The sequence below is a fragment of the Trichophyton rubrum genome (genome assembly GCF_000151425.1).
Source record: "Trichophyton rubrum CBS 118892 genomic scaffold supercont2.5, whole genome shotgun sequence".
Taxonomy (NCBI): Eukaryota; Fungi; Ascomycota; class Eurotiomycetes; order Onygenales; family Arthrodermataceae; genus Trichophyton; species Trichophyton rubrum.
The window spans coordinates 885,964-913,049 of record NW_003456424.1 but is presented as its reverse complement, the minus strand read 5'-3'; the positions used below and the strand labels follow the sequence as shown (position 1 = coordinate 913,049).

General features: G+C 49.5%; 14 protein-coding genes across 14 annotated transcripts in view; 7 read left to right on the top strand and 7 right to left on the bottom strand.

The window, feature by feature from the left end:
- Positions 1 to 1,497, top strand: part of TERG_05067 (uncharacterized protein) — a gene marked incomplete at its 5' end in the record, with an annotated part of 1,813 nt that extends 316 nt beyond the window's left edge. Inside the window, 3 exons of the mRNA XM_047748363.1 lie at positions 6 to 839; positions 907 to 1,101; positions 1,170 to 1,497. Coding sequence (XP_047604344.1) covers positions 6 to 839; positions 907 to 1,101; positions 1,170 to 1,254 — 1,114 coding nt within the window. The 3' untranslated portion in view covers positions 1,255 to 1,497. The remainder of the gene's footprint in view (positions 1 to 5; positions 840 to 906; positions 1,102 to 1,169) is intronic.
- A 2,749-nt stretch (positions 1,498 to 4,246) lies between these two features.
- On the bottom strand, positions 4,247 to 4,973 carry TERG_12236 (uncharacterized protein; the record flags this gene model as incomplete). The annotated part of the gene is made up of 3 exons (XM_047751223.1): positions 4,247 to 4,780; positions 4,847 to 4,883; positions 4,948 to 4,973. The coding sequence occupies 3 exons, from the start codon at positions 4,971 to 4,973 to the stop codon at positions 4,247 to 4,249; spliced, it is 597 nt and encodes a 198-aa protein (XP_047606495.1).
- A 72-nt stretch (positions 4,974 to 5,045) lies between these two features.
- On the bottom strand, positions 5,046 to 6,251 carry TERG_12235 (uncharacterized protein; the record flags this gene model as incomplete). The annotated part of the gene is made up of 7 exons (XM_003234421.2): positions 5,046 to 5,264; positions 5,330 to 5,444; positions 5,506 to 5,569; positions 5,628 to 5,691; positions 5,752 to 5,841; positions 5,900 to 6,007; positions 6,069 to 6,251. 7 exons carry the CDS (start codon positions 6,249 to 6,251, stop codon positions 5,046 to 5,048), a joined length of 843 nt encoding a protein of 280 aa, XP_003234469.2.
- A 349-nt stretch (positions 6,252 to 6,600) lies between these two features.
- Positions 6,601 to 9,976, bottom strand: TERG_05064 (uncharacterized protein). Its single transcript, XM_003234420.2, has one exon. The coding sequence runs from the start codon at positions 9,007 to 9,009 to the stop codon at positions 7,630 to 7,632; it is 1,380 nt and encodes a 459-aa protein (XP_003234468.1). The 5' UTR covers positions 9,010 to 9,976; the 3' UTR covers positions 6,601 to 7,629.
- A 2,168-nt stretch (positions 9,977 to 12,144) lies between these two features.
- Positions 12,145 to 13,644, top strand: TERG_05063 (uncharacterized protein). The gene is made up of 2 exons (XM_003234419.2): positions 12,145 to 12,568; positions 12,642 to 13,644. Exons 1-2 carry the CDS (start codon positions 12,207 to 12,209, stop codon positions 13,045 to 13,047), a joined length of 768 nt encoding a protein of 255 aa, XP_003234467.1. The 5' UTR covers positions 12,145 to 12,206; the 3' UTR covers positions 13,048 to 13,644.
- A 411-nt stretch (positions 13,645 to 14,055) lies between these two features.
- TERG_05062 (uncharacterized protein) lies at positions 14,056 to 14,882 on the top strand (the record flags this gene model as incomplete). Its single annotated transcript, XM_003234418.1, has 2 exons — positions 14,056 to 14,614; positions 14,698 to 14,882. 2 exons carry the CDS (start codon positions 14,056 to 14,058, stop codon positions 14,880 to 14,882), a joined length of 744 nt encoding a protein of 247 aa, XP_003234466.1.
- A 622-nt stretch (positions 14,883 to 15,504) lies between these two features.
- Positions 15,505 to 16,482, bottom strand: TERG_05061 (tRNA-intron endonuclease; the record flags this gene model as incomplete). The annotated part of the gene is made up of 1 exon (XM_003234417.1): positions 15,505 to 16,482. One exon carries the CDS (start codon positions 16,480 to 16,482, stop codon positions 15,505 to 15,507), a length of 978 nt encoding a protein of 325 aa, XP_003234465.1.
- A 462-nt stretch (positions 16,483 to 16,944) lies between these two features.
- On the top strand, positions 16,945 to 17,284 carry TERG_08847 (uncharacterized protein; the record flags this gene model as incomplete). Its single annotated transcript, XM_003234416.1, has 2 exons — positions 16,945 to 17,002; positions 17,061 to 17,284. 2 exons carry the CDS (start codon positions 16,945 to 16,947, stop codon positions 17,282 to 17,284), a joined length of 282 nt encoding a protein of 93 aa, XP_003234464.1.
- A 29-nt stretch (positions 17,285 to 17,313) lies between these two features.
- TERG_05060 (uncharacterized protein) lies at positions 17,314 to 18,585 on the bottom strand (the record flags this gene model as incomplete). Its single annotated transcript, XM_003234415.1, has 2 exons — positions 17,314 to 18,044; positions 18,117 to 18,585. The coding sequence occupies 2 exons, from the start codon at positions 18,583 to 18,585 to the stop codon at positions 17,314 to 17,316; spliced, it is 1,200 nt and encodes a 399-aa protein (XP_003234463.1).
- Positions 18,586 to 18,891: 306 nt separating this feature from the next.
- Positions 18,892 to 19,393, top strand: TERG_05059 (uncharacterized protein; the record flags this gene model as incomplete). The annotated part of the gene is made up of 2 exons (XM_003234414.1): positions 18,892 to 19,226; positions 19,288 to 19,393. 2 exons carry the CDS (start codon positions 18,892 to 18,894, stop codon positions 19,391 to 19,393), a joined length of 441 nt encoding a protein of 146 aa, XP_003234462.1.
- A 374-nt stretch (positions 19,394 to 19,767) lies between these two features.
- On the bottom strand, positions 19,768 to 20,301 carry TERG_05058 (uncharacterized protein; the record flags this gene model as incomplete). Its single annotated transcript, XM_003234413.2, has 1 exon — positions 19,768 to 20,301. The coding sequence occupies one exon, from the start codon at positions 20,299 to 20,301 to the stop codon at positions 19,768 to 19,770; it is 534 nt and encodes a 177-aa protein (XP_003234461.2).
- An 836-nt stretch (positions 20,302 to 21,137) lies between these two features.
- On the top strand, positions 21,138 to 21,827 carry TERG_05057 (uncharacterized protein; the record flags this gene model as incomplete). The annotated part of the gene is made up of 1 exon (XM_003234412.2): positions 21,138 to 21,827. One exon carries the CDS (start codon positions 21,138 to 21,140, stop codon positions 21,825 to 21,827), a length of 690 nt encoding a protein of 229 aa, XP_003234460.2.
- Positions 21,828 to 22,045: 218 nt separating this feature from the next.
- Positions 22,046 to 22,954, bottom strand: TERG_05056 (uncharacterized protein; the record flags this gene model as incomplete). The annotated part of the gene is made up of 3 exons (XM_003234411.1): positions 22,046 to 22,330; positions 22,399 to 22,628; positions 22,711 to 22,954. The coding sequence occupies 3 exons, from the start codon at positions 22,952 to 22,954 to the stop codon at positions 22,046 to 22,048; spliced, it is 759 nt and encodes a 252-aa protein (XP_003234459.1).
- A 245-nt stretch (positions 22,955 to 23,199) lies between these two features.
- TERG_05055 (uncharacterized protein) lies at positions 23,200 to 25,780 on the top strand (the record flags this gene model as incomplete). The annotated part of the gene is made up of 2 exons (XM_003234410.2): positions 23,200 to 25,572; positions 25,662 to 25,780. The coding sequence occupies exons 1-2, from the start codon at positions 23,940 to 23,942 to the stop codon at positions 25,778 to 25,780; spliced, it is 1,752 nt and encodes a 583-aa protein (XP_003234458.1). The 5' UTR covers positions 23,200 to 23,939.
- Positions 25,781 to 27,086: the final 1,306 nt, after the last annotated feature.

The window sequence follows — 27,086 nt, the reverse complement described above, 5'->3', positions numbered from 1 at the left end:
CCCAGCAGCAGCCTCTTCCGTCTCAGGTCAGGGTCAGGGTCAAGCTCAGCCGGCGCCAGCTCCTCGCCAGTGGACTTCGATGCAGGAGGAACGCGCCCGCGCCCTCTTGCTAAGTACGGCCTCACCCTCGAACCAGGCGAATGGATCACCGGCCCTGCTACTGGCCTCACTTCCTCTCCGGCCGGGCCTACCTCTCACTCTACCAGCAACGGTCTCACCAACAACATCTCTGCCGGCAACGCCCTGAACCAGGTCGAACGAGTCGAGAAGCCCATTCGTATGCGTGTTCGTCGCAACTGTCACCGCTGTCTGGCTACCTTTGGCGCCGATAAGGTCTGCGTCAAGTGCGAGCATACCCGATGCAAGAAGTGCTTCCGCTACCCGCCCTCAAAGTCAGAGACAGCTTCATCCGAGCCCAAGAGGGAGCGGGCCCAGAAGAAGATCGTTAACGTTGTCAGCAGTAACACCGCTGCGGGTGCCGGTACTACAAACACAGCTGCAACAACCGCTGCCACCACCAACAACAACAACAACAACAACAATGCAACACCAACACCAACTGCGACAACGGGGGCTGCTACTGCCGCTGCCTCTGCCGGCGGTGGTACTGCGAGTGCAGATGGCGCTCGCGACCGTGCATGGGAGGAGGGACGAAAAACTTGCCCTGAGAAGATTATCTTGACCATCCCCAGCCGGACGGGCGGACAGGACCTTGTGCGCAAGCCTGTTCGCCAGCGTGTGCGGCGAACCTGTCATGTCTGCAATACATTATTCGAAGGAGCTGCCACCGAGTGTCTTAATTGTCACCATCTCCGGTGCAAAAAGTGCCCCAGAGACCCGTATGTCTTTGCCTCCCCAAGGTCTGGCCACTGCTTTAAGCTTACAAACGCTAACAACCACTTTTAGGGCGAAGATGGACAAGTATCCCGATGGATATCCAGGTGATGCCGAGCCGCCATTCGAGCCACAGGAACGGGTCTGGAGGAAGCCCCGTCGGCGCGTTCGATGGACATGCCATGAGTGCTCTTCCATGTTCACGGGAGGAGAGAAGATATGTCTCCAGTGCCACCATGAGCGGTGCGGCGACTGCATTCGAGATCCGTATGTCTTCTCTTGTTTTTTTTTTTTTTTTTTTTTTTTTTGTGAGCTTCTTTCTAACGATGAAACAGGCCTAAGAAGATCAAACCAGAGCCTGATCCGGAGATACTTCGGCGGGTCGAAGAGAAGCTGGCACTCATAGACGTCTCTTCCTAGATCGACTATATCCAAAAAGAAAAATAAAGCTCTCTTCGCCATCACATACAATGAACGACCTGTTTCGCCATCTCTTGCTTTCTTTGCCTCCGCTTCTGCTTCTACCTTGACGTTGACCTGCCTAGCTAGCTGCTTCATTCGATTTACTACATGACGGTTTTACGACTTTGATGCTTGCCCCTTTTTAACACTTTTATTACCTTTTGACTTCTCAGATTCACTTGCCTCCTTTTTTACTCGACTGGCCTTTGCTTCATGCACCCTTTAACGATCCCGCAAAGATTGACAAGCATCCTGTTGTTCCGTGTATTGATGTATACCCTCACTCATCCTTGCTACTAACCCCTTACTACTAACAACTACTACTACTTCCAACTTACTACTACCTGCTGCTTTTACAGCAGTACACAGAAAGACAGAAAGACTAGACAAGCAATTAAAAACAAGGAACAGAATTGAATCTCCGTCTATTACTTCTGCATGTAATATATGCACTTCATATATCTATCGTACGTTTTGTCTCGCTGTAGAACTAAATAATAACCACCCCCTTTCCCCTCGCCGATTATAGCAAGTCCATGCCGACGCTCCTTGACCATACCTTCACCCCTGCTTATACTCAGCCCTCAAGTATTAATACTATGCACCGCAAACCGCCTCTGCATGTTCACTCGCTCATCCTCTCACAGTCTGTTCCAGCATAATGGCCAGAAACAGCCAAAAGCATGTACTTGACTTGACCAGACCCATGTATATAATGTGTGCTTTCCCCACCAACAAACCCAGCGATGATAAATCGGCCAGTCATCAGCCGCCGCTATGGAGCAAAGCGGCAGGGGGAGGACATGCAGTCGGTAGTTGTTGCGGGAACAGCAAGAGAGAGAATAATAGTATATATAATACTAAACCATCCAATCCCACCTTTGGGCTGGTCCGTCGATGGGCTCCGCTGGCCTTTGCTCCCGCATTGGCGCTTTCTGGTTGGCCATGATGGTAAAAAAAAGTAAGGGGTTTGACCTCCCCCTGACGTTCGTCCCATGCCCAAGGACATCGCCGACAAGAACTGGCTACTTACTGCTCTTCTTGATCTGGTAGGCTGGCGATTCTGGTCCTGATTTTCGTCGGGCGGTAAAAGGGCCCTGTTAGTTACGGCCTGGTTGGCTGGTTTGGTTTAAGCTTCTTCAGGATTTTAAGGGTATTTTTGCGATCACTCATCCTCCTTGCCTCCCATCTCATCTCGTCTCGATCAGCCGCCGGGCACGGAGAGAGGGGTGTGGGAGAAATGGGGGAGGGGGATACGTAATTAGATTGCTTGGTCCCAGCCAGCGTAGTATCACGGTGATACTCTAACAAGTTCAACCGGACCAGGGCTGTCAGTAGTAACACGTGTAGCACTTTTACCAAGACAAAGCGGAGGGATTGATATACATCCTCACGCGCCTGGATGCAAGCAGTCCATGATGCGTCGGTGCTAATATGTCAGTATGCTTCATATACTGCATCCGGACAGCGAGTAAGTGAGGGGGTTTATGAGTTGTGTCCACCTGGGACTCGGATCTGGCTCCTTCTCTCAGGCAGCTGGCCGACTTAAGAACTCATCCATATTCCACATTCTTCAATGAAACCGAACGATGCATAAAATTAAACGCACCCGGGCTTCGTATCGTCATGCAGCAGAAGACAGGCAGAAACGAAATGGAAGAGCAAAACTCAGTTCGGTCCCAACTCTGCACCCCCTGGCTTCCGAACATTAATTCTGATATAGACCAGGATAGAGCCCTTTTCCTCCTGGTTGGGAACGCATCCACCAAGAACGACTACCCCATCCTTGTGTCAATGGTCTCTTCTGGGCTGTTGCTCCGTCACCTTACTTACCGTCCGTGGCACCTCAAGGCAAGACCGGGCGGGATCCGTTACCCCGTTTCGTCCACACTGCATCTGCGTTCCAGCTCCAGTCCCAAAGTGACGGAACGGGGAGAGAATCTTTTCCCGAGGCCTTCCAATTTCCCAATTTGTTACTGTCGTCAGTGAACCCTTATCGTCGAAACCCATGCGCTCTTCTCCTTCTTCTTCTTCTTTTTTTTTTCCTTTTCCCCTCTTCATGACTTCATTCCATGGTCATGGGAATCCCACACCTTTCGCCCTTTGCCTCTTGCCTGCATCGTGTTGTGAATGGCAAATGCAACACCAACAATCTGGTTGGGCCAGACGGTTTTTTCATCTTTTCGTTCCTTCTTATCGGTCGAGAAAGAAAGCCTTGTTTACTCTCCTCATTCTCGCCTGACATGACTCGGGTCAGATGGCGTGGAGTTAACGATTTGCTGAACCCTTGAGAGTAAGAAGTGATATCTGCCTTTGATATAGGCAGGTAAGTTGTAAGGCAGATAGAAATATATGCGCCGTGCTATGTATAGCTTCGTTTCTGGTGGAGGTTAGTTAGACACTGAGCTACTAGCCAGAAATTATTGGATGAACTGCCTGCTGTTGTCAGGCCTCACCTTCACGACCTGGTGGAACCGTGGCGTAAATAAGTTAAGTATATGTACCTCCCCAGAGATGCCTGCTGTGCGGCCCCCAGAACGCGATACCGCTGGTTACCTCCGTGTCGGGAGGACTTCTGGGGGCTTTTTCTTTTCTTATATTTGGCTTTCCTTCCTTTTTCCCCCTCTGTTTTCCTACTTGTTTGCTTCCTTCGTCTGTTACTCTCGTGCTTTGCTCTGCAGTGTGCTTTTGCTTTTGATGCCCAAAAAGAAGCAAAAAAAACAAAATGTTGATGTTTATTTACTTTTTTTTCTTTAAGCTTTGGTCTGGTAATTACGGTAATAGTAACGGTAACCGTATCAGTAGCCGTTTCAGGTACCGGTACGGTACGATAATCACGTGGTAAAGTCTAAAGAAGAACCAGAAAAGTCGAAAGAGCTTAATTAAATCCGATATTTTTCATGCTATTACTACTAAAATTATTAACAAAAAAGAATATCAATGAAACTCTCTAGAGAGTATATTTAAATCCTTCCAGTCCCTCGATGGGCTTCCTTGCTCTGCCCTCGTCGACCTCGTTATTTCTCATCCAGAAGATGAGTGTCGTGCATGCCACAGCAACCAAGATGAACAGCTGGAAGGCGGTCGTCACCCAGAGACCAGGTATGTACTTAGGCGCGTCTTGCTCTCTGAACACCGTCGACGCAATGATACCCCCTAGTGCACCAAATCCAATCTGCAAGGCACTGCCCACAGCTCGTTTGGACTGGAACCGGATATTGTTCGACTGGTAAGCGAGGATGGCTGGGATGTTTCCCTGGCAGCCGGCTGCTCCAAGGAAGAAACCGAAATACCGGACGTTGTTGCTTGGGTGATATGCCGTTATCATCAGGCCCATGATGCAAAGGATGGCTTGGACGGCGATGATGGGAGCTCGCATGCGGTACTTGTCGGCCACCCAGGACAGTGCCATGGCTACAACACAGGCAAATACCGTCGGAGGCGCTGTGAGAAGACTAGTTATAGCCGGAGAATACCCCATAGCCTTGCCACCCCCACATGAGTTAGCAGGTGCGTAACAATGCGTTGGAGAGCATATGATCTCACTTACCCGGATGATAATGGGGGCAAAATATGTCAAAGCATATCTTGTTACCCAAATTAGTTTCCACGTTCAATATTGAATTCCTTTATGTGTATGGGGGTACTCACGCTGGAACTGTGGTTGCCAGGAACATCGTCGAACTATACATATTTCGTTAGTATTTGTGGCAGCCTTCAGAACAAAACAAATTCAAACGCGGGATGGATTACAATGTCCATAGCTTCCAGTCTGCCAAATGGGTCTTCAGCTTAACAAGAGTGAGCGGATCAGGGACCGAATCGGCTCTGTCCTTCTCCAGACGGTGTGAGATGTATTTTGCCTCGTTTGATGAGAGGAATCCTGTCTTTGCGGCCCTGTCGGGAAAATCTATGATGATAAAATAAGCTGCTATCGCGATAGCCTGAGTCAAGGCCCCTTCAACGATCTATATTCCATGATTAACCCTGAGAACACGTGTTTCAGTCACATGGTGAAAATTGGGAAACCTACAAAGATCCACCTCCATGCATGGAAGCCGGCAAGACCCTCCATTTGAATGAGCCCAAAGGATAGGATACTTGAAAATCCGCTAGCGAGGACCGAAATGAGGTAGAATATGGCCAGTCTTTCATTCTCAAGCGTCAGTAACGCCACTTAAATCCTCTAAAGTGGAAAAATGTGCATACCTGGTCTGGACTTCATATCTCACATACCAACATGAGACAAGATAAACACATCCTGGGAATAATCCTGCACTCCACATGTCAGTCAACAGTACATACCATCTACACACTCTTGTTGAGCTTACCAGCCTCAAAACAACCAAGGAAGAATCGACACGCGACCAAAGCTGGATAGTCGTGCACGAAGCCCTAACAGGAACGTTGTCAATCTTCACGCCCATCTGCATCTCTAGACTGAGAAGAGCCTACCGATGCTAGCATAATTGATCCCCAGGCAAGTGAAATACCGGCCAGCCATATGGCGCTGCCAACTTTTCGCAAAAGCAGATTTGACGGGAGCTATATTCACATTGTCGGTGAACGCCTTCAGTTAAATTGCGGGTGGTGATTGATGTACCTCAAAGATGAAATACGGAATAAAAAATACTAGCAGAACGACAGAGTACCGTGAATCAATATACAGTTTCAACTCTTTGTCCAAGCCTGCTATACGGGCGCTCGATATCTAGTGAATTGTGTGAGCTTTGCTTCCTGGATTCATATTTGGACAGGAGGGAGGGCCGTACATTGGTTCTGTCAATGAGAGATATGGCATACAGCGCACCAATGATAGGCAACAATCGCCAATCTATCCGTCGAATAAGCTGCTTTTCTCGATGTTCGCAATCTTCCAGGAACTCGAGAGCGTCCTCGTCCACTACAAGCTCGCCCTCCGGCCTATGCTGCAAAACTCCCGGTTTTAGATCCATAGGTGCCTGAAAATGAAAAGAAAAACTGAAACGAATGCGGTGCTGTCGAGGGGAACCGGTCACGCCTCAAAGACAGTAGGCGGGAGGGAGGATGTTAAGAGATTTTAAACCGGTCGAGCTACAGCAACTGGCCCGGTGTTTAATTGCCTGCGTTCAAGGTGTATTCCCTAACCCTGCACCTTTGTGCATGGACTCCGGGAAATCCCTCTGTTTGTGATCCACCTCCCTGCAAACGTGCTATAGGGGGCAGCGATGGCAGCTTGTTCTCCTCTACGAATCCCCACTTCCTCGCATACATCTATATATTCTATATATACTGTTATCAAATAAGCTGAGAATTCTGCCAGCGCTATTCTAAATATTTCAACTACCATAGGCATTACTGTAGCGTTTTCCGATTAAGTCTGATACTCGGGGAGTCTTCCGAAAGCAGGCCAGATTGGGCGTGAGTCTTCACACTCCATGCCAATTAAGGTCATGGTTGTCCGTCTTTCATATGATTTGACGCATGGATAAGACCGGGGTTACGGATCGCCGTGACTCTGGACTGTCTTCCTCGATATCCTGGAGAGACGGGGGAAATGCCATGCATGGTGGTACTTGGCGCGGATATTGCTGCCTTTGTTTTCGCCCAGGCAGCGCTAACCGTGTACTCTACATACATAGCTCCTTGATGTTGCCAGGGCTGTACGCCGGTCTTAAAGAAAATTGCTACGACCTACTATCTAGCACTCCATTGAGAGACGGTTAGGTCGTAAGTCAACTGCTGGGATAGGTGGACAGAGTGTCCGTAAATGTAGTTATACCGTCCAACGCTGCCCCTCTGCATGGAGAATTGTGTCACAGTAGATCCCTTTGCATTCCATACTCCCGATAAACTTCCTGACTCCAATTATTATTTGACGATATGTGCTGATTCAGATATCAAACAAAGACGGCCCTTAGGCATTGACTCTCCGAACCGTAGTCTTTTTAGCTTAACCTCTCCTTGACAGATAGCTCTCCCGTTGAAGCGGTGACTGGCATCGGGCGTTTTAACCGCCATCCTTGATATCCGGTACACGATAAACGGTTTTCCATTCCTTGAAGCCCCATTCGACCAAACGGCGTACAGAGGACTGGTTGTTTACATGCGGCTAATGTGGAATCCGGTCCTTAATAGAACAAACGTGGTTTGTAGTGGATATCGGAAATCGGGAACCCATTGTGAAACGCCCAATTGGAGACTTTGAGAATAAGCTGGACCAGAGGAGACACTGTTCCTTGAAGAGTTTGATTCTTACCTAGGTACTCATCTCGATATGCACTCCGAAGATATCGATCAGACAACAGTTTCACGCACCAACGGGTATGCAGAATGCTCAAACCTCCCGCAACTTCAGCTACAAATAAGGTTGCTACTCCCTTCTGCCGTCAAGAGTCCCATGGTTTGCTTAACATGAACATAATTCTGGATCATTTCTCGGATAATTTCGTGTTCCCCGTTAGTAGCGTAAGTCAAGGCCGTAGCTCCGTTCGCATCCTGTATGTCAACGTCTATGTCGGCCCTCCGCAGTAAGCAATCGACGTTACGTCTCTGGCCGGCTTCCACCGCGAGCATGAGAGCCGTCCTGCCTCGACTGTCTCTTATATTGACGTTAATGTCCTCCCGGGCTAGTAGCACTTCCGCGGCATTGTCAGATGTTGTATAGCCCATGTCGTCACGCGCTGCGAACATGAGAGCCGTTCGGCCACGGTGATCTTGTAAGTTGATGTCAGCATCTGGCCGGTTCAGCAGTACGTAGACGAGGTCACCAAATCCCGTTCGTGCAGCGTGCATGAGAGCTGTGCCATCATGGACTTGGAAATTCATATCAAGCTCTTTTCGTTCCATCAGCAAGGAAGCTATGCGATTGAACCCACGAAACGATGCAATGATCAAAGCCGTGTCCCAGGCGTTGTCTGCGGCATTGACGTCGAGATCCTCTCGCTCTAGAAGCAATTTGACTACTTCGAAGTGTCCGAATTCCACTGCCTGCATGAGCATTGTCCTGCCAGTTTCAGTCGTGCAGTTGATATCAATCTCCTTGCGATCAAGTAGCAGCCTCAAACGAGATGCATCGGGATGGTATATTGCACGAAAAGCAGCCCGGTGGCCGGGGAAGCTGGCGTCAAGGTCTTCCCTAGTAAGAAGAGCCCCGGCTATGCTGCTGTTGTCTTTTCCTATCGCAATCACAAGTGCAGTGTCTCCCTTCTCGCTCCGTATGTTGAAATCTATATCTTCTCTCTGCAAGAGAAGGTCGACTATACCGGTATACCCCTTATGCACGGCAACCATTAACGCTGTGAAGCCTTGGTTATCTACGGCGTTAACATCGAGCTGCTTGCACCCGAGGAACAGCTTGACCATGTCTTCGTACCCCAGATTGACGGCTAGGCTGAACGCAGTGGCCTTGTCTCCGTCCAGCACATTCGGATCAACGGAGTCTGTAACAATTATGCTTGCAATCTGGATGTCTCGCTCTGACACAACAAGGTGTAGCAGAGAAGAGCCATCACGGTCCCGGCGGCTGATTTGCTTCTTCGTCAGGAGATGGGCTATCGAAGGAATCGCACGTATGTAGCTGAGGAGGTCCACCGGGTAAAGATGGTCGGCGATGAGATACATGATGTCATCATGGAGATACGTTCTCTGCTCTGTCCTCCGACTCCTCCCCGCCGGTCTCGGGGGAAGTCTGCATTGTCTCTGGTGAACTGTCGAGTCAAGGATGGAGGCCATTTGATGGAGTGTTAGGGAAAACTCCGTAGGCTGCTATGTGGTCCAGGGGAAGCTATAAGCGGTTAGGGACAGGATGAAGCTGTCGCTTGCTGACAGCTCGACTTTTTGAGGCAGGAGAAAAAGGGGGCCTGGCCTCTGTTGCCTGTCACTTCCGTCTCTGATGCGGTCATTACACAGGTATTAGCAGCAGCTAGTCAGACAAGCAACTCGCCAGTCAGGTTTATTATCGAGTTATCCCTTTTGTCTGGCTCTTTGCAGCTGGCGACGTTTGCTGTTAGTTATTTGAACAGCCGGAACAAGCCAACTCCACGTGATGAGAGGCCGCATATGGGACGATGCGAGACGCTGCAATATAAAGAACATCTTTCCAAGCGAAGCAGAAGCATGAAGAGAATGGTTAAGTTCTACAGCCTACTCGGTTCGTCGTTGGCTAGTTTATTGGTTAGTTACATGGGTGGCACAGAGACAACCGGGGGTGGTAGGACGGGGGGGCATTCGAACCAAAGGGCCCGACATTGGCACCTCAGGAACATAGCTCGCTGCTGCTCAAGACCATCTGTTTAATCATATCCGGGTGATGTTTTGAGTCGGTCGTTTTGTTCAATAATTGATGACCAGATGTAGCTAATAGTTAGTTGGTGCGACTCTTGGGTTGCTGGGCTGGATTTGAACATGGCATCTGCAATATAACATTTGATGAAGTATTGATTCAATATTTGCATTTATATTTGCCGGTCTTGGAACTCCCGACAGGATCGCAGGTGTTCTTAGATTGATGTCGACTGGCTGCTGGAGCTCAAGCTGGATTCCTGGTACATTCAGCGGCTGCTGTTTGGTTCCGTCGGTCCGATTCCACAGTTGCTTTGCGAAGTGGTTAGACAGAGCCGTTCGAACGAGTTTCGCCAGGAGAGCCGTATATATTGACAAGGCCCCTAGAGCCCGCTTCTTCGCCTTGTCGATGATTGACTTTCTTTTTTGGGCTGGAGCTCGATGCTCTGATGAGCCGCTTCGAAGCCTCTATTGCTGGCCATATTGGTTGCAAACCTCTGAGAGAATCAATCGAAAGAATTGATTGCATTGGAATGGAACATCGTTGACCTTCAGGGACGGGAGTGACTGCTCGATCATCCTGACCTGGGTTTCATTTGGCGGGATAACGACCAAGAGATGAGGACGGTCTTCTGTTGGAGAGCCAACTATCGGGCGAGAGGTTGCTCTGCGAAGGCAAGGTCGTTTTCCCTTTGGATAGCAGGAATTTTGCCTGCGTATTAAATTAAGACTGGCATGGCTCGTATAGTTATACAGCAGCGAGCCAACCGATATCCAGAGAAAAGTGACAAGGAGCGTTACGTGCCACAATGGATGGGCTGCGGTGAGACCCTGACAGATGGACGGCCGAGCTTAAGGTGCTACTCGTGGTACGTTTGAGGAATCAAACAAGATAGTCGCCATACTCGCATAATGGCAGGTCGAGGTTTCATGGTCCTCGGGATGTCAAAGTGTCCAATCGATACTCAATGCTGTGGCACATCGGCCAACACGGGGTCTGCCGTGACGATGAATTAGGGGCTCAGACATGAATCTCCGACCCCGGCTGCCCTCGTTTCGTAAAGAAGGCAGCCCGATTCCCTGGGGTTCTTTTTTTTTTTGGCTTGACGGGTACGGCTAACCGAGACGCCGCCGACCATGTATGTACGTATGGAAGTATGTGCTTGTCCAAGTCACAGTGCATGAGGCATGAGAAGGGAGGCGAGCACAGCCATCTGCCAGCAAGCCAGCCCAGCCCAGCCCCGTCAGCCCATCGCTAGATCCTCCGCAACGACAAGAACGATGGAGCCCCCATGTGGTGTTCGAGAAATATCAAGGTCCACAGGCTCTTGCAAGACCAGACCTGAAACCGGGCGCTAAATTTTCTGCTTGACTTCGTTCCAATCCAGGCCGTGGTTCGTTTGTAAGCTGGAAATGATTCCCACGCTTGCTTAGCCTCCTGCTGGCTCCTTTTGAGACCCCGTTGGCTCAAAGGCAGGCTGGATGCCTGTTGGTGATTCGGCTGTCCGCAGAGCTTACGCATGCTCTCTCTATTTGACTTTTGGCTATCCATCTTCTCCTCGCTTGCTGGTCTATCAAATGCGCAGTTAAGGTTGGCTGAAGAGCTGCATGGAGTGCCTTGACTGTCGTCCCTCGTACCCCAGACTTTACTTTCTTTAAGCACTGCTGGTACTGGGGATAGTAAGCAGCGCCAGCAGGCCCCTTACGTTGTCGATCCCCAAGCCCTGTAAAAGCAAGCGTCGATCGAGGATAGCCCGTCCCCTCTCGATACGGAGGGAGAAACGAAGGCAAGGGAGAGAGGCAGTCAGAGGCAGCACCTGTAACATGTCGTCTGCTGAGTCGAGGAATTTGTAACTGGGAATATGCAACGTTCGTCTGCTCGAAATGCCTGCGAAACCATCCAGGGGCGAGAACTGACATATCCTCCGGCTCGAGCATATCAAAGTAAAGATGGGACAGGGAGCTAATGCAGCAAGGATGGTCCATGTCTGCCCTTGATTGTGCCCTTCCTAACCGCCCTGTACCGATCCAGACGGGCTGTTTTGCGAGATGCTGTCCCTGTCCGATGCGTGAGATCACTCGTCGATAACCAATAATGGAGGAAGAGGCTTGCTTGCTGGCTTGCTTGCTTGTCCAGAATACCCACACTTCATGCTGGTCTGCCTGGGGACACCCCATAGGCTTCTCTCCAGCTCGTCTGCCCACAGCTATCACCTTCTTTCTTCCCATTTGCCCGTCTTTTCTATCTGGCGAGCTAGGGGCTTGCCGGCGAACTTTGACCCCGGCATAGTTATTATTGCTGGGAGGAAAATACGTACATACACGGCGTTAGCAAAGAAAAGAAAAGAAAACCTGCGGCAGCATGGGTCTCACAGTCACTTTCTTGTACTTGAGGGAAGTGAATAATAGGCATATTCCACTACATAATAGAAAAGAAACTAATATAGGGGGCCAGCTGTGGACGGTACAAGCAAAATAAAAAAAAAGTAAATTAAGGTCGTGGCTCTTCTATATAAAGAGAAGCTCCTGCGGCCGCGGCCACTGCTCTTCTAAAGACATCTTCGCTACCTAGTATCTGCAGCCATACACTTACCTACACGCCTCTCAAAGCACTTCACGGTCTCGGATCTCGTACAGATATCATCACAATGGTTGCTACCAAGTCTGTCCTGAGCGCTGTCGCTCTCGCTGGCGTTGCTGCCGCCGAAACCATCGACGTCATGGTCGGCCAGGGCGGCCTCAAGTTCATCCCAGACAACATCAAGGCCAAGTCCGGAGATGAGGTCGTCTTCCACTTCGTCATGGGCCACCACGACGTTACCTTGGGCAGATACGACAGCCCATGCATGCCAATCCAGGGAGAGAGCATCTGGTCCGGTGTGGTCGACACCGTCGAGAAGGGCAAGGGCGTCACCTTCACCGTCCCAATCCACGACGACAAGACCAAATGGATCTACTGCTCCGTCGCTAAGCACTGCCAGAACGGAATGAGTCTCGTCATCAACGAGCCGTAAGTCACCTTCATCATCGAGATTGAAAGCCATGGAAATGACGGGTATCCGGCTAACATGCTGCAATATCAGATCCTCTGGAGACAACCAGGCCGACTACAAGGACCGAGCTAAGATCGTTCCCCAGAGCGGTTCGCCAACCCAGGTCAAGGGAGGCACCCTCGGTGGCTCTGGTGGCTCTGGTGGCTCTTCTTCTTCTGCCTCTTCTTCTGGCTCCTCTTCCGGCACTACCTCTGCTCCAACTGCTACTGGAGGCCACTCCAGCTCTCACCCAAGCTCTACCTCCGGTTCTGGCTCCAGCAACACCCAGAGTATCCCAGATGCCACCCTCGTTCCCAGCGGAAGCATCCCCAGCGCTACCGGCTCTGGAAGCCACAGCAGCACCCCAACTGCCTCCCCCGGTGCCGCTGCCGGTCTCAAGGGCAGCGCTGTCCTCGCTGGCGTGGTTGCTCTCGGTGCCTGGATTGGCCTCTTGTAAACTGAATATGGTGATAAAACGATGATTCCCCTTCTTGTATATTGACCTTGCTGTTATGACGTTGCTTTTCCTGTCTTCATTCCGATATCCTGCCTTAAGTCGTTGTCCTTGATGGCCAAAGAATAAAAAGGAATTAATTAGAATGCAATGAAACCTTACACTCCATGCATCCACCCGGCTCTTGGAGTAGAATAAAGAACCATCTCGTCTGTTCCATCTGGGTATTGATTCAAGGTAGACAGATCTGCTCTATTCGCGGATAATCGAATCATACTAGCGGAAGGAGAGGCTGTGTATGTATCTTTGATCTCAACTTTAGATGAATAGAAATCACCACATTGAGCCGAGAGTTTTCAACCGGTCTTTAGACGTGATTTACCAGCCGCTCGTCTCGCTTTCAGGTTTTACGGGACGAAATATGATGCCTGTCCATTGTCTTTGCGGTGGTGGAGAGTTTCCACGAATCACCTGGTTCTTTAGGTATACATCATGAAATATCTCGAAGGCCTGAGGAAAAGGTAGCTCTAGGCTTTCAGCCCTTGTAGTGTTAGCATTCTCATTATCCCCAAATATTGTTGGCTATGTTGTCCATCTCCCGAGCGTGGATGTTTGGGATGAAGTTGTATTATTATTATTATTTTTTTTTTTTTTATTAGGCCGTGGAGCCTCTGGATCTTCAGACATCGCTTTTCCGTTCCTCGTTATTAACATTCAAATTTCACAGTCATTATATTATTTACAAATGAACGCTCTCGTTTCCCGAAAGAGAATTATTTCCCCCTTTTCTATACTTAGGGACTTCTGCTTTTAGCTGATTAGAAACTGTCAGCGATCTAAACGGGTCTGCCATTGTTATCAACTAGAGCCTGAAATCAACACCACGATCTCAAAAAAAAAAAAAAAAAAAAAAAAAAACCCAAAAGCTATACGAATATAAGTACCAGCTACCAGAAATAATAGACTACGCGAGAAAGGCACTCGGGTAAAATACTCTACAAGCCAGGGACCATGGCTCAAGTACATATGGCACACCGGCTCCTGGAACGAGCACATCCACCAGAAACTGCAGAGCAGCTTTTCGCGGACAAGGTCAAACATCGGCCTCTCTTCTTGCGCCCAACGTCTCCCACTCCATCTGACAATCGATCACGGCGCCGGATGCAGCGTATACGAAAGAAGGAATATTATCTACGCAAGCAAAAGCCAAAACCTCTTTCCGCACGTGAGAAGAGAGACCTGGGAGTCCACAAATTACCCAAGGAAGAAATGAAATATGAAATATTCAGGGGCTTGAATCGGCTGTGGACCGAGTATATGTGGCAAGTCCTAGACCTGGTTCCGCGATCAGCTTCAGATTCAACAGGAAAAACGCCAACTCCGGCCATGGAGAAAAGCAATCGAATAACCGCCGCGAGCCACGGAAGCAAACTGGCAAGTGCTGATTTCCATGGCGCAGACATCCAAGTTGTGCGTAGCCGGTGCGTGAGCCGCGTTGGCCTGAGGGGGATTGTTGTCAGAGACACGAAGTTTGCATTTGTACTGATTACGGAGAAAAGTGAAGTGAAGAGTATATATAGTCCCTCCATCCTTCTGCCCGCCCATTGTATGCTGAAGGTGGAATTTAGCTAACTTGGTTTTACCGCGATTTAGCTATTCCAAAGGAACATACAATATTCAGATTTGAGATACCTCACCCCTCTGATCCTAATACAGAGGCTCGGACGGGCTTTGAGGCGAAAAATTTTGTTTTCGAGATACATGGGAACCAATTTGAAAACCGTGCTCCGGAACGAGCCAACAAGAAGTTTAAATGGAAGAACCTGGACTATCTGTGAAATTATCGAGATGCCACCTATGACGATACCTTGAGACAGATGGCTTATATTCGAAGTCTAGCTAGCTTGCATAGTGGGCATCAGAATCTCATCAGGCGTTGGAGGCCGTATCTGAATGCAGCTTCGGCCACTAGGCCATTGCAAAGAACCTCTTGCGGTCTTGCCTCTCTTAATATATTCACGCCTATGATAATACTGAAATGGGAAACGCTAGAGAATAGAAAAGCTACGGAGACGACCTGAGGGAATGGGACATGCAGCACTTTAAGCTATAGATATTTCATGATTGATTTCCATTTCTGTATATGGTTATATGTTTCTGCCTGTTGGTATGTATAGTAGGCCAGAGGGGCGAGTCTGACGTGACATGAGCACAGTGACTCTCTCTTGGATTTGAGTCTTGCTTTGATCATGTGCCATAGAAAAAGCTGGGTAATCAGTATTGAAACATTGAAGATACAACTCCCAATACAACTGGGATATTATGCAAACTGAATAACGCTTCCGACGAACCAATACCCTGACATCGTTGGGGTAATGGTAAATGGTCACTGCGGACTGCCGCAATCGAGTCAAACGCTGGTATATGGAATGGGAATAGAGACAAATGAAGAGGATATCATCACATTCCGGCCCATTCAAGACTGAACGTCCTAATTACTTGTTCAGAGCCCTCATCATCGGACTTTTCAGTACCACCGATAAGGTAGCCCTTTTTGACACCAGTTCCCAGTCGTCCGCCGGCAACAAGGTCCATAAGATCGAACTCTTCTTCCCATTTGGTGGAGACCACCAGAAAGTGAGAGTGGAAGCGTAATGGGTCACCAGGATAAGCCATATACTGGCAACCAAAACGCAATCCAGGGGAGAGAAAGTATCCCTTTGAGTGCAAGTAAGCAAAGAGTGGGTAGGACGAAGGAGCTTCTGGGAGATATGCGGGAGCTCGGGGTGCCGCTCTAGGTAACAGTCCATTGGATGTAGCGGGGGTGACTTCTAATATCTGTTCTCCGCAGTCCCTAGAAGCAGTATCCCCTGCCACGGCTGGCTTCTTGGGCGGTGCGAATAGAAGCTCGTCATCACCATCGCCATCATCAATTTCAGTCTCTGGTTCGACGTGTGATGGCGTGTCTCCTTCTGCTACCTCTGGCTTTTCACCTTTGGTTTTTCTTTTGGATTTCTTTACCTCTTTATCTTTCTGCCTTTTCAATGCTATTTCTCGCCTTTCTGCTTTTTTATCAGCTAGAATAAGGGTGGCCTGGAGTCCTTTTTGTTTTAGTTCATTGAGATAGCGTCTTTTATCTTCCTCTTGTAGGTTGGTGATACCCTGGGTATGAGCCTGTGTGTCGTCCACAACATATGCCACATCCTTTTCTACCAATAGCCTAGCCTCCTCAGGCATTAACTCCAGTGGCAGCCCTAGGAAAACATTTTGTTGCGGAACTTGAGGTAGAGTCCCTACTAGTACGCCGCAAATGTGATGTTCACGACGTAGATATGTTACTGCGTCGATGGAGAAGAGAAAATAGCGGCCTGATATCAAAGAGATGGGGATTGGTAGCTCTGGCTCTTCCCCTGCAGCCACACCAGGCTTCAAGTCCATGTTACCTGCTGATAAATAGCTAGTTAGTTACTGCTGTGCGCTGAAGAGTCATTAGAAGTTGCAAGGACAGCAAAGGCAGAATCGAGTCATATTATATGAATACTGTTCTCAATCATGTATTCCCATTTTGGGATTCAGGGGATTGACAGATTAAGTAATTGGAATAATCATATAACGATTGTAAACAAAGAAAACCTATCGATAGAGAACTCCTTCACTTACCAGGCAGCTCTGACCCTCTAACGAGGGATGTTTGAATATTCCCATCGTCTTCGTCGGTTTTGATTTTTTTGTTGTGGAAGAAAAAAAAAGAAGAGAAAGCTCGAGCCAAAATAGGTCACATGACATAAGTGTTATTCTGATTAGTCATCATATAAGCTTCTCGTTGTCTTCATTTAACAACATCAACATTGAACGTGAAGACGATGAAGCTGTTTGACGGTTGATTAATGTCATTTAACGATGGATTTACTATCGCTTCTCGGTTTAATAGTATTTTCGCTGCTTCTATTGCTACTTGGTAAGTCTGGCTATTCCAGTTTCCCCCTTCAAGATCGGGGTCTAACTCCTCTGAATAGCTCTTTGGACTATTCGCTTCTGTCTGAGAGCAGCGTTTGGAACCCGGGATGTCAACTTTAGATTGGAGCCTCGGGACGGAGTATTTGATCGTAACTATCTACGAACAATGGGCGGCAGCGGCAGCTCGGCCCTATCAGAGCAAATCGAACTGGACGAGATGCTGAGTGACCCTGTCACATACGAACAGGACAACCACGACCAAATGGGTTATAAACGGAGTTGACTGCGATGTGTCGCCGTATTGTTTAAGGCTTAGAACTCCAGATCTTCCTTTTTAGGCGCAGAAGAGACATCCTGTTGCTGAGCATCATTGTCTCCGTCTATAGGAGGCAATGAGAAGGGTTTGATCGCAAACTTCCTTCTGCTTAGCGTGAATGCCCAGTCCTCGCCTACATTTTTGTCCATGCCGCCACCACGTTCGTGCAGGACCGGGAGACGGTGCACCTTGAGCATCCCTTGTGGTGGCTCTTCTTGGCTAGTTGCTGCCCCGGAGCTTGCCAATGAGCTTGGATCGAGAGTATGTGGGAACGGGGCCAGTTCCATCACTCCATCAGAGAGCAGCTCCATCCACCGGACCAGCCCTGAGGATCGAGGATAGAGTGATATTGGAAGTGTTATCATTGCCGTTAGTCGGCTTGAATAGGTGGATAGAAGGGCGCGGATGCCGTGTAGGAATTGCAGGACATGTTCAGGTTGGCTCGCGTGAGTTGTATATAGAGCGGGTGATAGCAGCGACGGTACAATTAACCTGTGAATGGTATTGGATGAGGAGCTTTCTATGGCTTCGGCCAGCTGTTTAGTTATAGAGGAATAGGGCGAATCCGTACTGGCGTTCGGCTTGGCGAGTGGTATGAAATTCATAGTCTGTATAGATGGGTGTGTGAGGCGCTTCGTGAGGTCGAATGCATGGCAAAAGACATTTGGCGCATTGCCCTGAGATGCTTGCTGGGTATCACCAGCGGTTTCGGTAGTCGCCGCTGGTACTATAGAGAAATTAGCCTATCGCTTTCCTCCTATGTCTTCGTCTTCACCTTTCTCACGGTAAAGGGCCATACCTCTGGAGCCAGCAATCCCAAACCCGAAGCCCCCTAACCGTTCATACCTCCAGGCAATCTTCATTTTATCCTCTTTATTCCTGCTGGGGCTACTCTCAGATGCTTCTGCAGCTCCGATAAGTCCAGGAAGGGTTGCTGCCCACTGTCTCTCAAACCCCACGACGTGAACTCGATGTTCCTGGACAACTCCCTCTGCGGCATAATATCTCAGCAACGCTCCAGCGAAATCAGTTGTGCCACTCTCCTCAATCAGTAGCGAGCTTCCCAGAGCTAAGCCCGCATGGCCGGCCAGCAAGCTATCCAGCGTAGGGGTGCCTGTGGACGTGATCTGGCGGCCATCGATGGGGGAGGGGCGCAGTCCGGGGGTAGATTCTGCTGGCTTGACCTGCTGAGCTGGCGGTTGCGCATTAGCAGAAGGGTCGCGGGGACCACCAGATGAGAGTCCTATATTCCTCTTGCGGAATGACATCACTAATCGACCTGTATAATGTTCTCCTTCGGCGTCTCGTCTCTTGGATGATTCTCTTTCACCTTCACCTTAAAGCGAAAAGTAACTTGACTCTAAAAGCGGCCCCACACGAAAATCTAAAAGCAGCAACAACTTTGTTTCCTCGTCTTCAAAAAATATTTCAAGCAAGAGAGAAAGCATAACGACCGGGAAAAGTCGTTGAGAGCCGCATTCAAGCCTTCTGGATATCAAGATAGCTAGCTAACAGGCTGCTAGAAGAAGTGAAAGATAGAGAAACCTGAAAGAAGAAGGGAAAAGTACCTCAAGATGTCGGATCCGATCCTGTTCGAAGACACCTTCAGCATCACCTCGATCAACGCTCAGAAATATGACCGTGTCTCGCGCATCAGCTGTACGTCTACAGACCATCTGATCACCTTCACCCTCGATGTGAACACGGAAATCTACCCATGCGCCCCCGGAGAGTCACTGTCGCTGGCTCTGGCGTCGACACTGGCGCTGGATGGCAAGGAAGAAGCAACGGGTGAGAGAGCTGTATGGAGAGACGTAGGCATGGGGGAGAACACTCTCGCAAATGACTACGATTATGTCTGCTATGGAAAGGTTTACAGATTTGAGGAGAGCAGTACGGCCGGCAATATGTGAGTGTTCTCGGACCAGGTAACTGGATGACTGCAGTTGCTAATTGTGGTGGATATTCAGGGCTGTCTTCGTCTCTTTCGGCGGTCTTTTGCTATATCTTGATGGGCCATACAACAAGCTCAGCCCACTTAAGATTGACTATGTCTATCTGCTCATGAAGAAGTAGATATACCCAGATGGAAATCGTTTTTTCGCACCATTTGTTGGATCGGATCTTGTCATAATAACCGTCTTGTGTTTTTACTTGGGCTCGCGGAGTCACAAGATAACTATCAAAAGAAACATCAACGGGGTTGGAGATTCTTGGACTTGATGATTTGGTTCTGGTCTGATTTGCATTAAGCGCTGGCGTCTTGAGTTAGAAAAGGGGATGAACTGGTCAGTCCATTAAAAAAAAATGCGGTCTTTGGATATACTTCTTGTCTACCAAAAAAGGCTGAAAAAAAGGAGAAAAGAAAAAAATTGGAACAAGACCCAAACAGCAGAGCCAGGAAAGCAAAAGCATAACACAGAAGAAGCCTCCTGTTATATACACGCAGGCTAGACCGTCGGGAATTCGTGACGACGATGTATCCTGGCGAGAATTTCTAGATAGTCCTTTTCGTTCTCCGGCGTGAGGAAACCATGTCTGATAAAGAAATCTATGAGAACAAGGGCACAATTTGGCTTGAATTCGCCATTTGACATTGCTTCCTTCACTTCGTCAACACTCCATAATCGGAAATCCTCCACTTCGGAATCGCATGGTTTCGGTATAACGCTGGGGTCGAGCCGCAGGTCGTAAACATACTCGCATTCTGGCTGAAGCAGTCCCGTTTCCCCACCGGCTCGCTCGTCCCGGACATAGGTATACGTTATGCATCCACAGGATTTGGCGTCCCGTCGAACAATATCTTCGGGCAACGAGGCTTCCTCCATGGCTTCACGTACCAGGCTCTCGAACGGTGGTTCGCCTGTAGCTATGCCGCCGCCAACTGTATTGTCTAACATACCCGGGTAAGTCTGCTTCGTCCTGGCTCGTCTAGGCACCCAAATCATGATACCCTTCTTCTCGTCCTTGGTGTAGACGGTCATATGGACTCCATAGCTCAGGATACCGAATAGACTGCTGCCCGCCCGCTCCACGCTGGCAACCAGTTCTTTCTTGGGGCCATAGATGGGGTATAGCTCATTCCTCCAGCCCTTGAGGACATCGATCTTCCCGCTCTTTGCGCCAATCTCCAGCGTCTGCGCTAGGAGGGCGCTTCGTTGTTGTTCTGTAGCATCCTCTGGCGCAAGCAGAGTTATTGACTTTGTCTCGCTGTCGAGCTTCCAGCTTTCTTTTGGCCATGGGAACTTGTCCACTATGGAATTGAGGACGAGGCCAAAGGTCTGCTCGTAGCCTGCGATCTTGAATTCATGGTACTTTTCTCTGTATCTCTTGTATACCGCGGGGTCGTCCTGGTAGTACGGGAATCTGCAGTAAAGTCAGTAACTAGTTATCCTACTTTTGATATCAAGGGGACAACCCGGCCAGACTCACACATCGCACTCGTTGATGAGATCCAGAATACTCTTCCCCATCCTGCCAGCGCTTTCAACCTCGGGATGTCGATGTCCTGCCGTCTCTTTTCCGTCTCTTTCAGCGTCGACCTCGCCCTCCCACGTGACTGGTGATCTCATCGTGCATCTTTTTTTTGTTCTTATCGATAACCAGAAAACATCCCAGTGGCTTCCACTTTTTGTGTGTTTTTGGTCGTTCAGTTTCTTCGGCTTTCGATGCGGACGGAGAACAGGAAGGAAGCTAGGTAGTTGGTGAGCTCCGGCGGGCTGTGTTACACCCTTTATACCCTGCACTCGCCTTGACGTGAGTCTAACTACTACTACTACAACTACTGGGATTAGCTAGCTACTCCTATAGCTAACTGCAGATGGCGATGTTCTCTGTCGTCCTGCCGGGACGGCCATGCCTGACCGAAGCTGTACCCATACAGCCAGACCCAAACACGCCGCCGACAAACTTTGCATTTACCTTTCCCGCAGCGCCCAAGTTCTCTCATATCGTCGTCTTCCTTCTACCGGGTGTTACTCTTCCGCCAGATGTCGCGGCAGCAGTATACATACAGTTTCCAAACCAGCCGGGAAACGGCCAGCCGCAGCAACAGCAGCCCGAATTCCGGTTCCTGGGTGCAATAGCAAACGAGAAACCCTCAGCAATATTCAAGGTCAACCTGCCGGGCTCGCAGAAACCGATGACAGAGGCAGAGCAAGAGAACGAGATGATGGATGAAGGGGCTGGGGCCGTTGATCCGAACGCTATAATCACACTAGGGATAGCAATTGAGTCCACGCAGGTTATTCGGGAGAAACTAGCTACATTACAGCAACCATCGACGGGGATGGAACTGGTAAAGAGGACAGGACAGACGGGCATGACGACGAAGGTGTTGGCACAGAGGATTATTGGAAATGCCTTCAACTTCCTTGCGAGCTTTGCTGCTTCGGATCCTCGGGCTCAGGGTGAAGAGGTTGTGCCCTTGAAGAGTTTTAGAGATTGGTGGGCTAAGTTTGAGAGGAAGATAGAGGCTGATCCAGGGTTCCTAGAAAGAGAGGGCAGTTGAATCATGCTGGTCATGGAGACTCCAGCTATATATATCTATATATATCGCTCCCCGTTACTTGCATTACCTTAATATTTATCCTAGCGGTTCTTGCTTAAAACAATTTAGATCTATTCATTCTGGCGTATTCTATCATAGGCACATTATGTACGTATTGTAACTCATTTACTGGCTTTGGATGGCACGTACATTGACGTACTTTGATATACGACGATTGATCACTCCTCAGCCAAGAACTTCAGGAAGGCTTCACCAACGAGGACGCCGTCCTGCTTATTGTCAATGACCTTCATGGCTTCGTCAAAGACCTCTGGCGGATACCCAGCCTTTCTGGTCTGCATGATCTCCATGACGATGTCCCTGTTAAACTCGGGATGGCCCTGGACGGAGATGAATCTGCGGGGATTGTACATGCCTTGGATGGAGCACTTGGGCGTATGGCCGAGGGCGACGGTGTTGGCTGGAAGCTCATACACGACATCACGGTGCATCTCCATAATGCTCTATCTTATCAGTCAGCCACAGTTCTTTTCAAGCAAAGCAGCCATGTAGATAGACACTCTTGACGTACCAGCTTCTCAACGCCAAAGACCTCTTTGCCCTGGTTCGTCAAGGTCAGTTCTTGCACCGAGGCCTCCCAGCCGTTAGCGCTACGGCCGACTTTGGCCCCCAGCGCTCGTCCGATGATCTGATGGCCGAAGCAGACCCCAATCAGCCTGACGCGGTCCTGGGCTAGAACCTGCTTGGTAAACTCGACCAGCCTGTTTATCCAGGGCGTCGTGGTATCAAAGGAATCAAATTCTAGCCAGGCGCAACAACTAGTCAATCTACTAGTTCCGAGCAAAAAAGCAATCAGAGCAAAGGGGGAAGGAAGCACACGCACTTGATCCGGAGATGAGGACGGCGTCGATGTCCTCCAGAGCCGGAAACTCATCTCCCTTCACGACGTCGTACTCTGAGATGTCCAGCCCGGCCTCTGGATCAACGATGTCAGGCCTGTTCAGCGTCTTTGCCGACTGTCCCAGCAGCGCCTTGAAGACCCCTCCAAAGCGCCCGCCGTACTTTGCTGCAGTCTGTGGCAGGGGGTGGTCGCACTCGAGGACTGCGAGGCGGATAGGGCGTCTCATGGTGTCTTGTCTTGTGCTTCAGCTGGCGGTCTGGCCGGTGGTCGAGGGCGTCTCCTTGTGTCAGCAATGGTTCTCGCAGTCGCAATCGCAGTCGTTAGTTCGGTAAAAAAGGAGCGTTGCAGCCGGCGATGGCGCCCTTTCCTTGTCATCCTCAGGTTCCCCGCCGGAGGTTGCTCTCCCTCCAGGGCCGGCGATGAATAACCTCCAGCTTAGTTAGGCGCTTAACTAAACCATCTTGTATCCACCGCAACTCCACCACTTTCAACTGCATGGCTGCTACGACGACGACGACGACAACAACAACAACAAGAACGACAACAGTGACAACGCATCTATACTGCTCCATGCAGTGACACAGAGAGAGAGGGAGGAAGCAGTCCTGGCCAGAATGCTTTGTGGAGCTCGTCGTACACAGGACTATCCCAATAATATCGACCATGATACCCACGATCAACAGGGGCTGGAGGCTGAAATATCAACTCTAACCTGACGCCCCCAAAAGGAATGACCAGTGGCTTGATGCTACAGGACCTTCCGCATGTTGGTCTCAGGGAAGAGGAACAAGACGAGAGGCGCTGTCAAGGTGGTTCGTTTCTCACCCGGATTCGAGCTTTTTGCAGCCTCAGCCAGGGATTCTTTTTCTTTTTCTTTATAAGGTCCCACATCCTAGCAGGCAGCGAGCAATCAGCATTTCCATCACAGAACTTGGGCTAGAGATTTCAGTCCTGTGTTACAAGGGCTGCTCCATCATCATGGCCATAATAATAATAACCCTTGCAGTCGTGGTATATAAGGAGGCTGCTGGTCTGGAGCAGGTAGGTCGACTTTGCTGGGACTGTCAGTTGCGGTCTTGTCTGGCCTAAATGTTGGGAAGAGGAAACATCGAGTTACAGGATAGTGAATGCGAAGAAATCTAATTTGATTGCGGAAAGCCACAACCAATATATCGATACTCCGTACTCGGCCTGGGCTTTCTAAAAGGCAAATGGCTCCGGCAACAGCTCAGAGTGTGGACGAAGAGACGCCTCTGCTTCGTTCAGATGGAGGTGACGGATTCCCAGGTTACGACATAGCCAGGGCTCAGTCTGTTATCAGTACAGATGGAATTGATCCCACGATTCAGGCTGTTATGACTCCGGAAGACAACAGATCCTCCTGCACCAACCATGGAGCAGCAGCAGACAACCAAGAGAAAGAGGCACATCCTCACTTCATCAACGTTACCCAAAAAGAATTCTGGGCCGTCTTCTCCGGAATTCTGTTCGCCTGGCTTATAGCCATGTTTGACTCTACACTGATGGCCTCCATCCATCCTGCCATTACCTCACATTTTAACGCCGCGAACTCTGCAGCATGGCTCTCTACCGTCTTTCTGTTGACTTCGACTGCCTTTCAACCTGTGTTCGGCCGCATTTCCGATGTCTTTGGTAGACGGCCGGTCTATCTGTTTGCCGTTGCCGTTTTCTTCATCACAACCGCCTGGTGTGCTACTGCTCAGAGCATCACCAGCTTCATTGCTGCTCGCGCCTTTTGCGGGTTGGGTGCCGGAGGTGTCGTCTCGGCGGGGATGATAATTAGCTCTGATCTCATCCGGATAGAGTACAGGGGCATGTATCAGTCATACATCAACCTGTGTAATGGCATCGGCTCGTCATTGGGCGTCGCTTGCGGTGGCTATATTGCAGACACTCTTGGTTGGAGGGCTGCGTTTGGTATCCAGCTGCCCTTCATCTTTGTTTACTTGATAATATCATATTTTGTCGTCCCAACTTCCCTGGGGCCAGAACTCGCTCGCAACGAAGGCTGGACGCTCGTGCAAGCAGTCAAGACCCTTGATATAAAGGGCTCGTTTCTGCTCATCACCGGAGTCACCTCATTATTACTTACTTTGAACCTGGGAGGAAGCGTCCTGCCTTGGTCTCACCCTGTCATCATTGTGTCTCTTCTGGTGTTCTGTGTCTGTCTGATTCCATTCCTGAAGATCGAAGCGAGGGCCAAACGACCGGTCATGCCGCTGCCCTTGCTGTCCACCTTCCCTCAGGCAAACCTGATCCTGTCGAACTTCTTCGGAACAATGGTTATCAACACCATCCTGTTCAACATGCCCTTGTTCTTTCAGGCGGTCAAGCTGGAGTCTCTAACCAGTTCTGGACTGAGAATCCTTGCGTCTTCACTGGCTATCATGGCATCTAGCGTGTTCACGGGCTTCTTCATTACCTGGAGCGGACGCTTGAAACCCATGCTCATAATAGGGTTCGTCTTTTTCATCATTGGATGTGCCGTCACTAGCTCCATGAATAGAGATACTCCCGGGTGGCTTGCAATACTCTTTCTCTTACCATCAGGCTTCGGTCAGGGCTTCGCTATGCCAGCCACTTTGGTGTCGACTCTTGCAGTCAGCCCCCAGGCTGAACAAGCCGTCACCACCACCACTCTCAGCCTCTTCCGTAATCTGGGATCGGTCTTCGGTGTTTCGGTAAGTAGCTGGACACTGCAGAACGCTCTCATCTACTACCTGACGCAGAGTGTCACCGGCAACGACAGACAAGACGTCATCAAGCGGGTTCGCCAGTCTATTACGGAAATACGTCTGCTGGACCCAATACATCAAAGTGAAGGTACGTTGAAACCGTTACATTTTGCCTCCTGTACCGCGTACACTTCTTGTAGCTCAGCTGCCGGGCTGACTAGCTCTGACATTCTGTAGTTATCCAAGGGTATGAGCAGGCGCTTCACCTGACATTTATCGTCGGTGTTGCATGGGCGACAATGTCCCTGCTACTCGTACTCCCCGTCAGGCTAGCTCGGCTAAGCCGAAAAGCATGATGGTGATGTCTCGACATGTCTATCATGTCGATAAGCTATTTCGACATGTCACAGAAGCGTTGTCGGGACGCCATTGTAAAACCTGTGTAAGTGCACACAGGGCCTACCTAGTTACCAGCTTCGCGGACTCCCTTCCCCAGCATGCTGACCATCCTTCCTACTAGAAAATTAATAATATCTCCATCCGTCCATAGAATAATAAGCTATATGTTATCTGAACTGCAGTCAGCACTTTCCTATCAAAAAGGGAGTTCCCTCGATTCCCCCAGACATCCGTTCACTCTCTCTCTACGGCCCCCTTTCAACCATTAAATCTCCCAGTAGTAGCACAAGAACCCTGGCCTAAAATCAGCAATTAGAAGCAAAAAAGAAAGGAAACAAAATGGATAACCAGGACGATGGCCAGGCTGGTTTTGTCCTCCCTGGGCCAGATGCAAATATGATCTCTGAAACGCATTCCAATGTTCATCTTCCAATGAACTCATCTTTATCGAGATTTTCATAAATAATTGGAATATCAGAAACTCTGGTTTCTGAGAACCGCAACTCTGGGTAGTCTGGTCGTACATTTACGAGGCGTAGTTAGGCTCGATGATGTGCATAGTTACATGGTCCTCAGCTAGCTATGTATATGCCCGGCCGGCCTAGTGGCCCATCAAGACGAAGAAGAAGACGATGAAGCTGAAGCCTTGTCTATAATCCCCGGCAGTTAAGGCCTCGTAGTTGGCTCGATGGGCCATATTTTTTTTTTTTTTTTTTATTTATTTATTTATTTATTTATTTATATCGCTTTAACTAACTAGCTAACTACCTAGTTAGCCTTTTCTTTGGCTACTAAACACTTTTTCTCCGGGCGAAACAACCAACTCACACCGATGGATGCTGACCCTGAGCTCACCTGCATCATCGCCTTCCTGCAGTAAGCTCTCTGATTGACCGTGCATGATACACGATGCCACCAGGACTGCAAATTAACAAGCATGTCTCCTAGATCGGTCGATACGAAGCCCGCGCAGCCCGAGTGATCTCCCAGCGACCGACCAAGCAGCCGTCCAACCCCAAGGCAAGCTGCAAGTACGACATCAAGTGCTTAGCCATATGGGCCATCCCGTGCTGACCAGTCATCATTGAGCTGGATCACTGCAATCCTCCAGCATTCGGCAGGCGACTGTCTTCCTGACCTCCCGCTGGGCACAGAGAAATGCGTAGGTGCTGACGGCTCGAATACCAAACGGGGAGAAATCCACAACCTCAGCTCCCACCTTGTCTTCCCCTTGCCTCCTTGCCTGCCTGCGTGCCGGTCTCT

Excerpts from the sequence above, each read along its gene's own strand:
- TERG_05064 (XM_003234420.2), bottom strand. The coding sequence starts at position 9,009 with ATGGCCTCCATCCTTGACTCGACAGTTCACCAGAGACAATGCAGACTT.
- TERG_05063 (XM_003234419.2), top strand. The coding sequence starts at position 12,207 with ATGGTTGCTACCAAGTCTGTCCTGAGCGCTGTCGCTCTCGCTGGCGTT. Across the intron at positions 12,569-12,641 it reads AGTCTCGTCATCAACGAGCC|ATCCTCTGGAGACAACCAGG; the intron begins GTAAGTCACCTT and ends CTGCAATATCAG.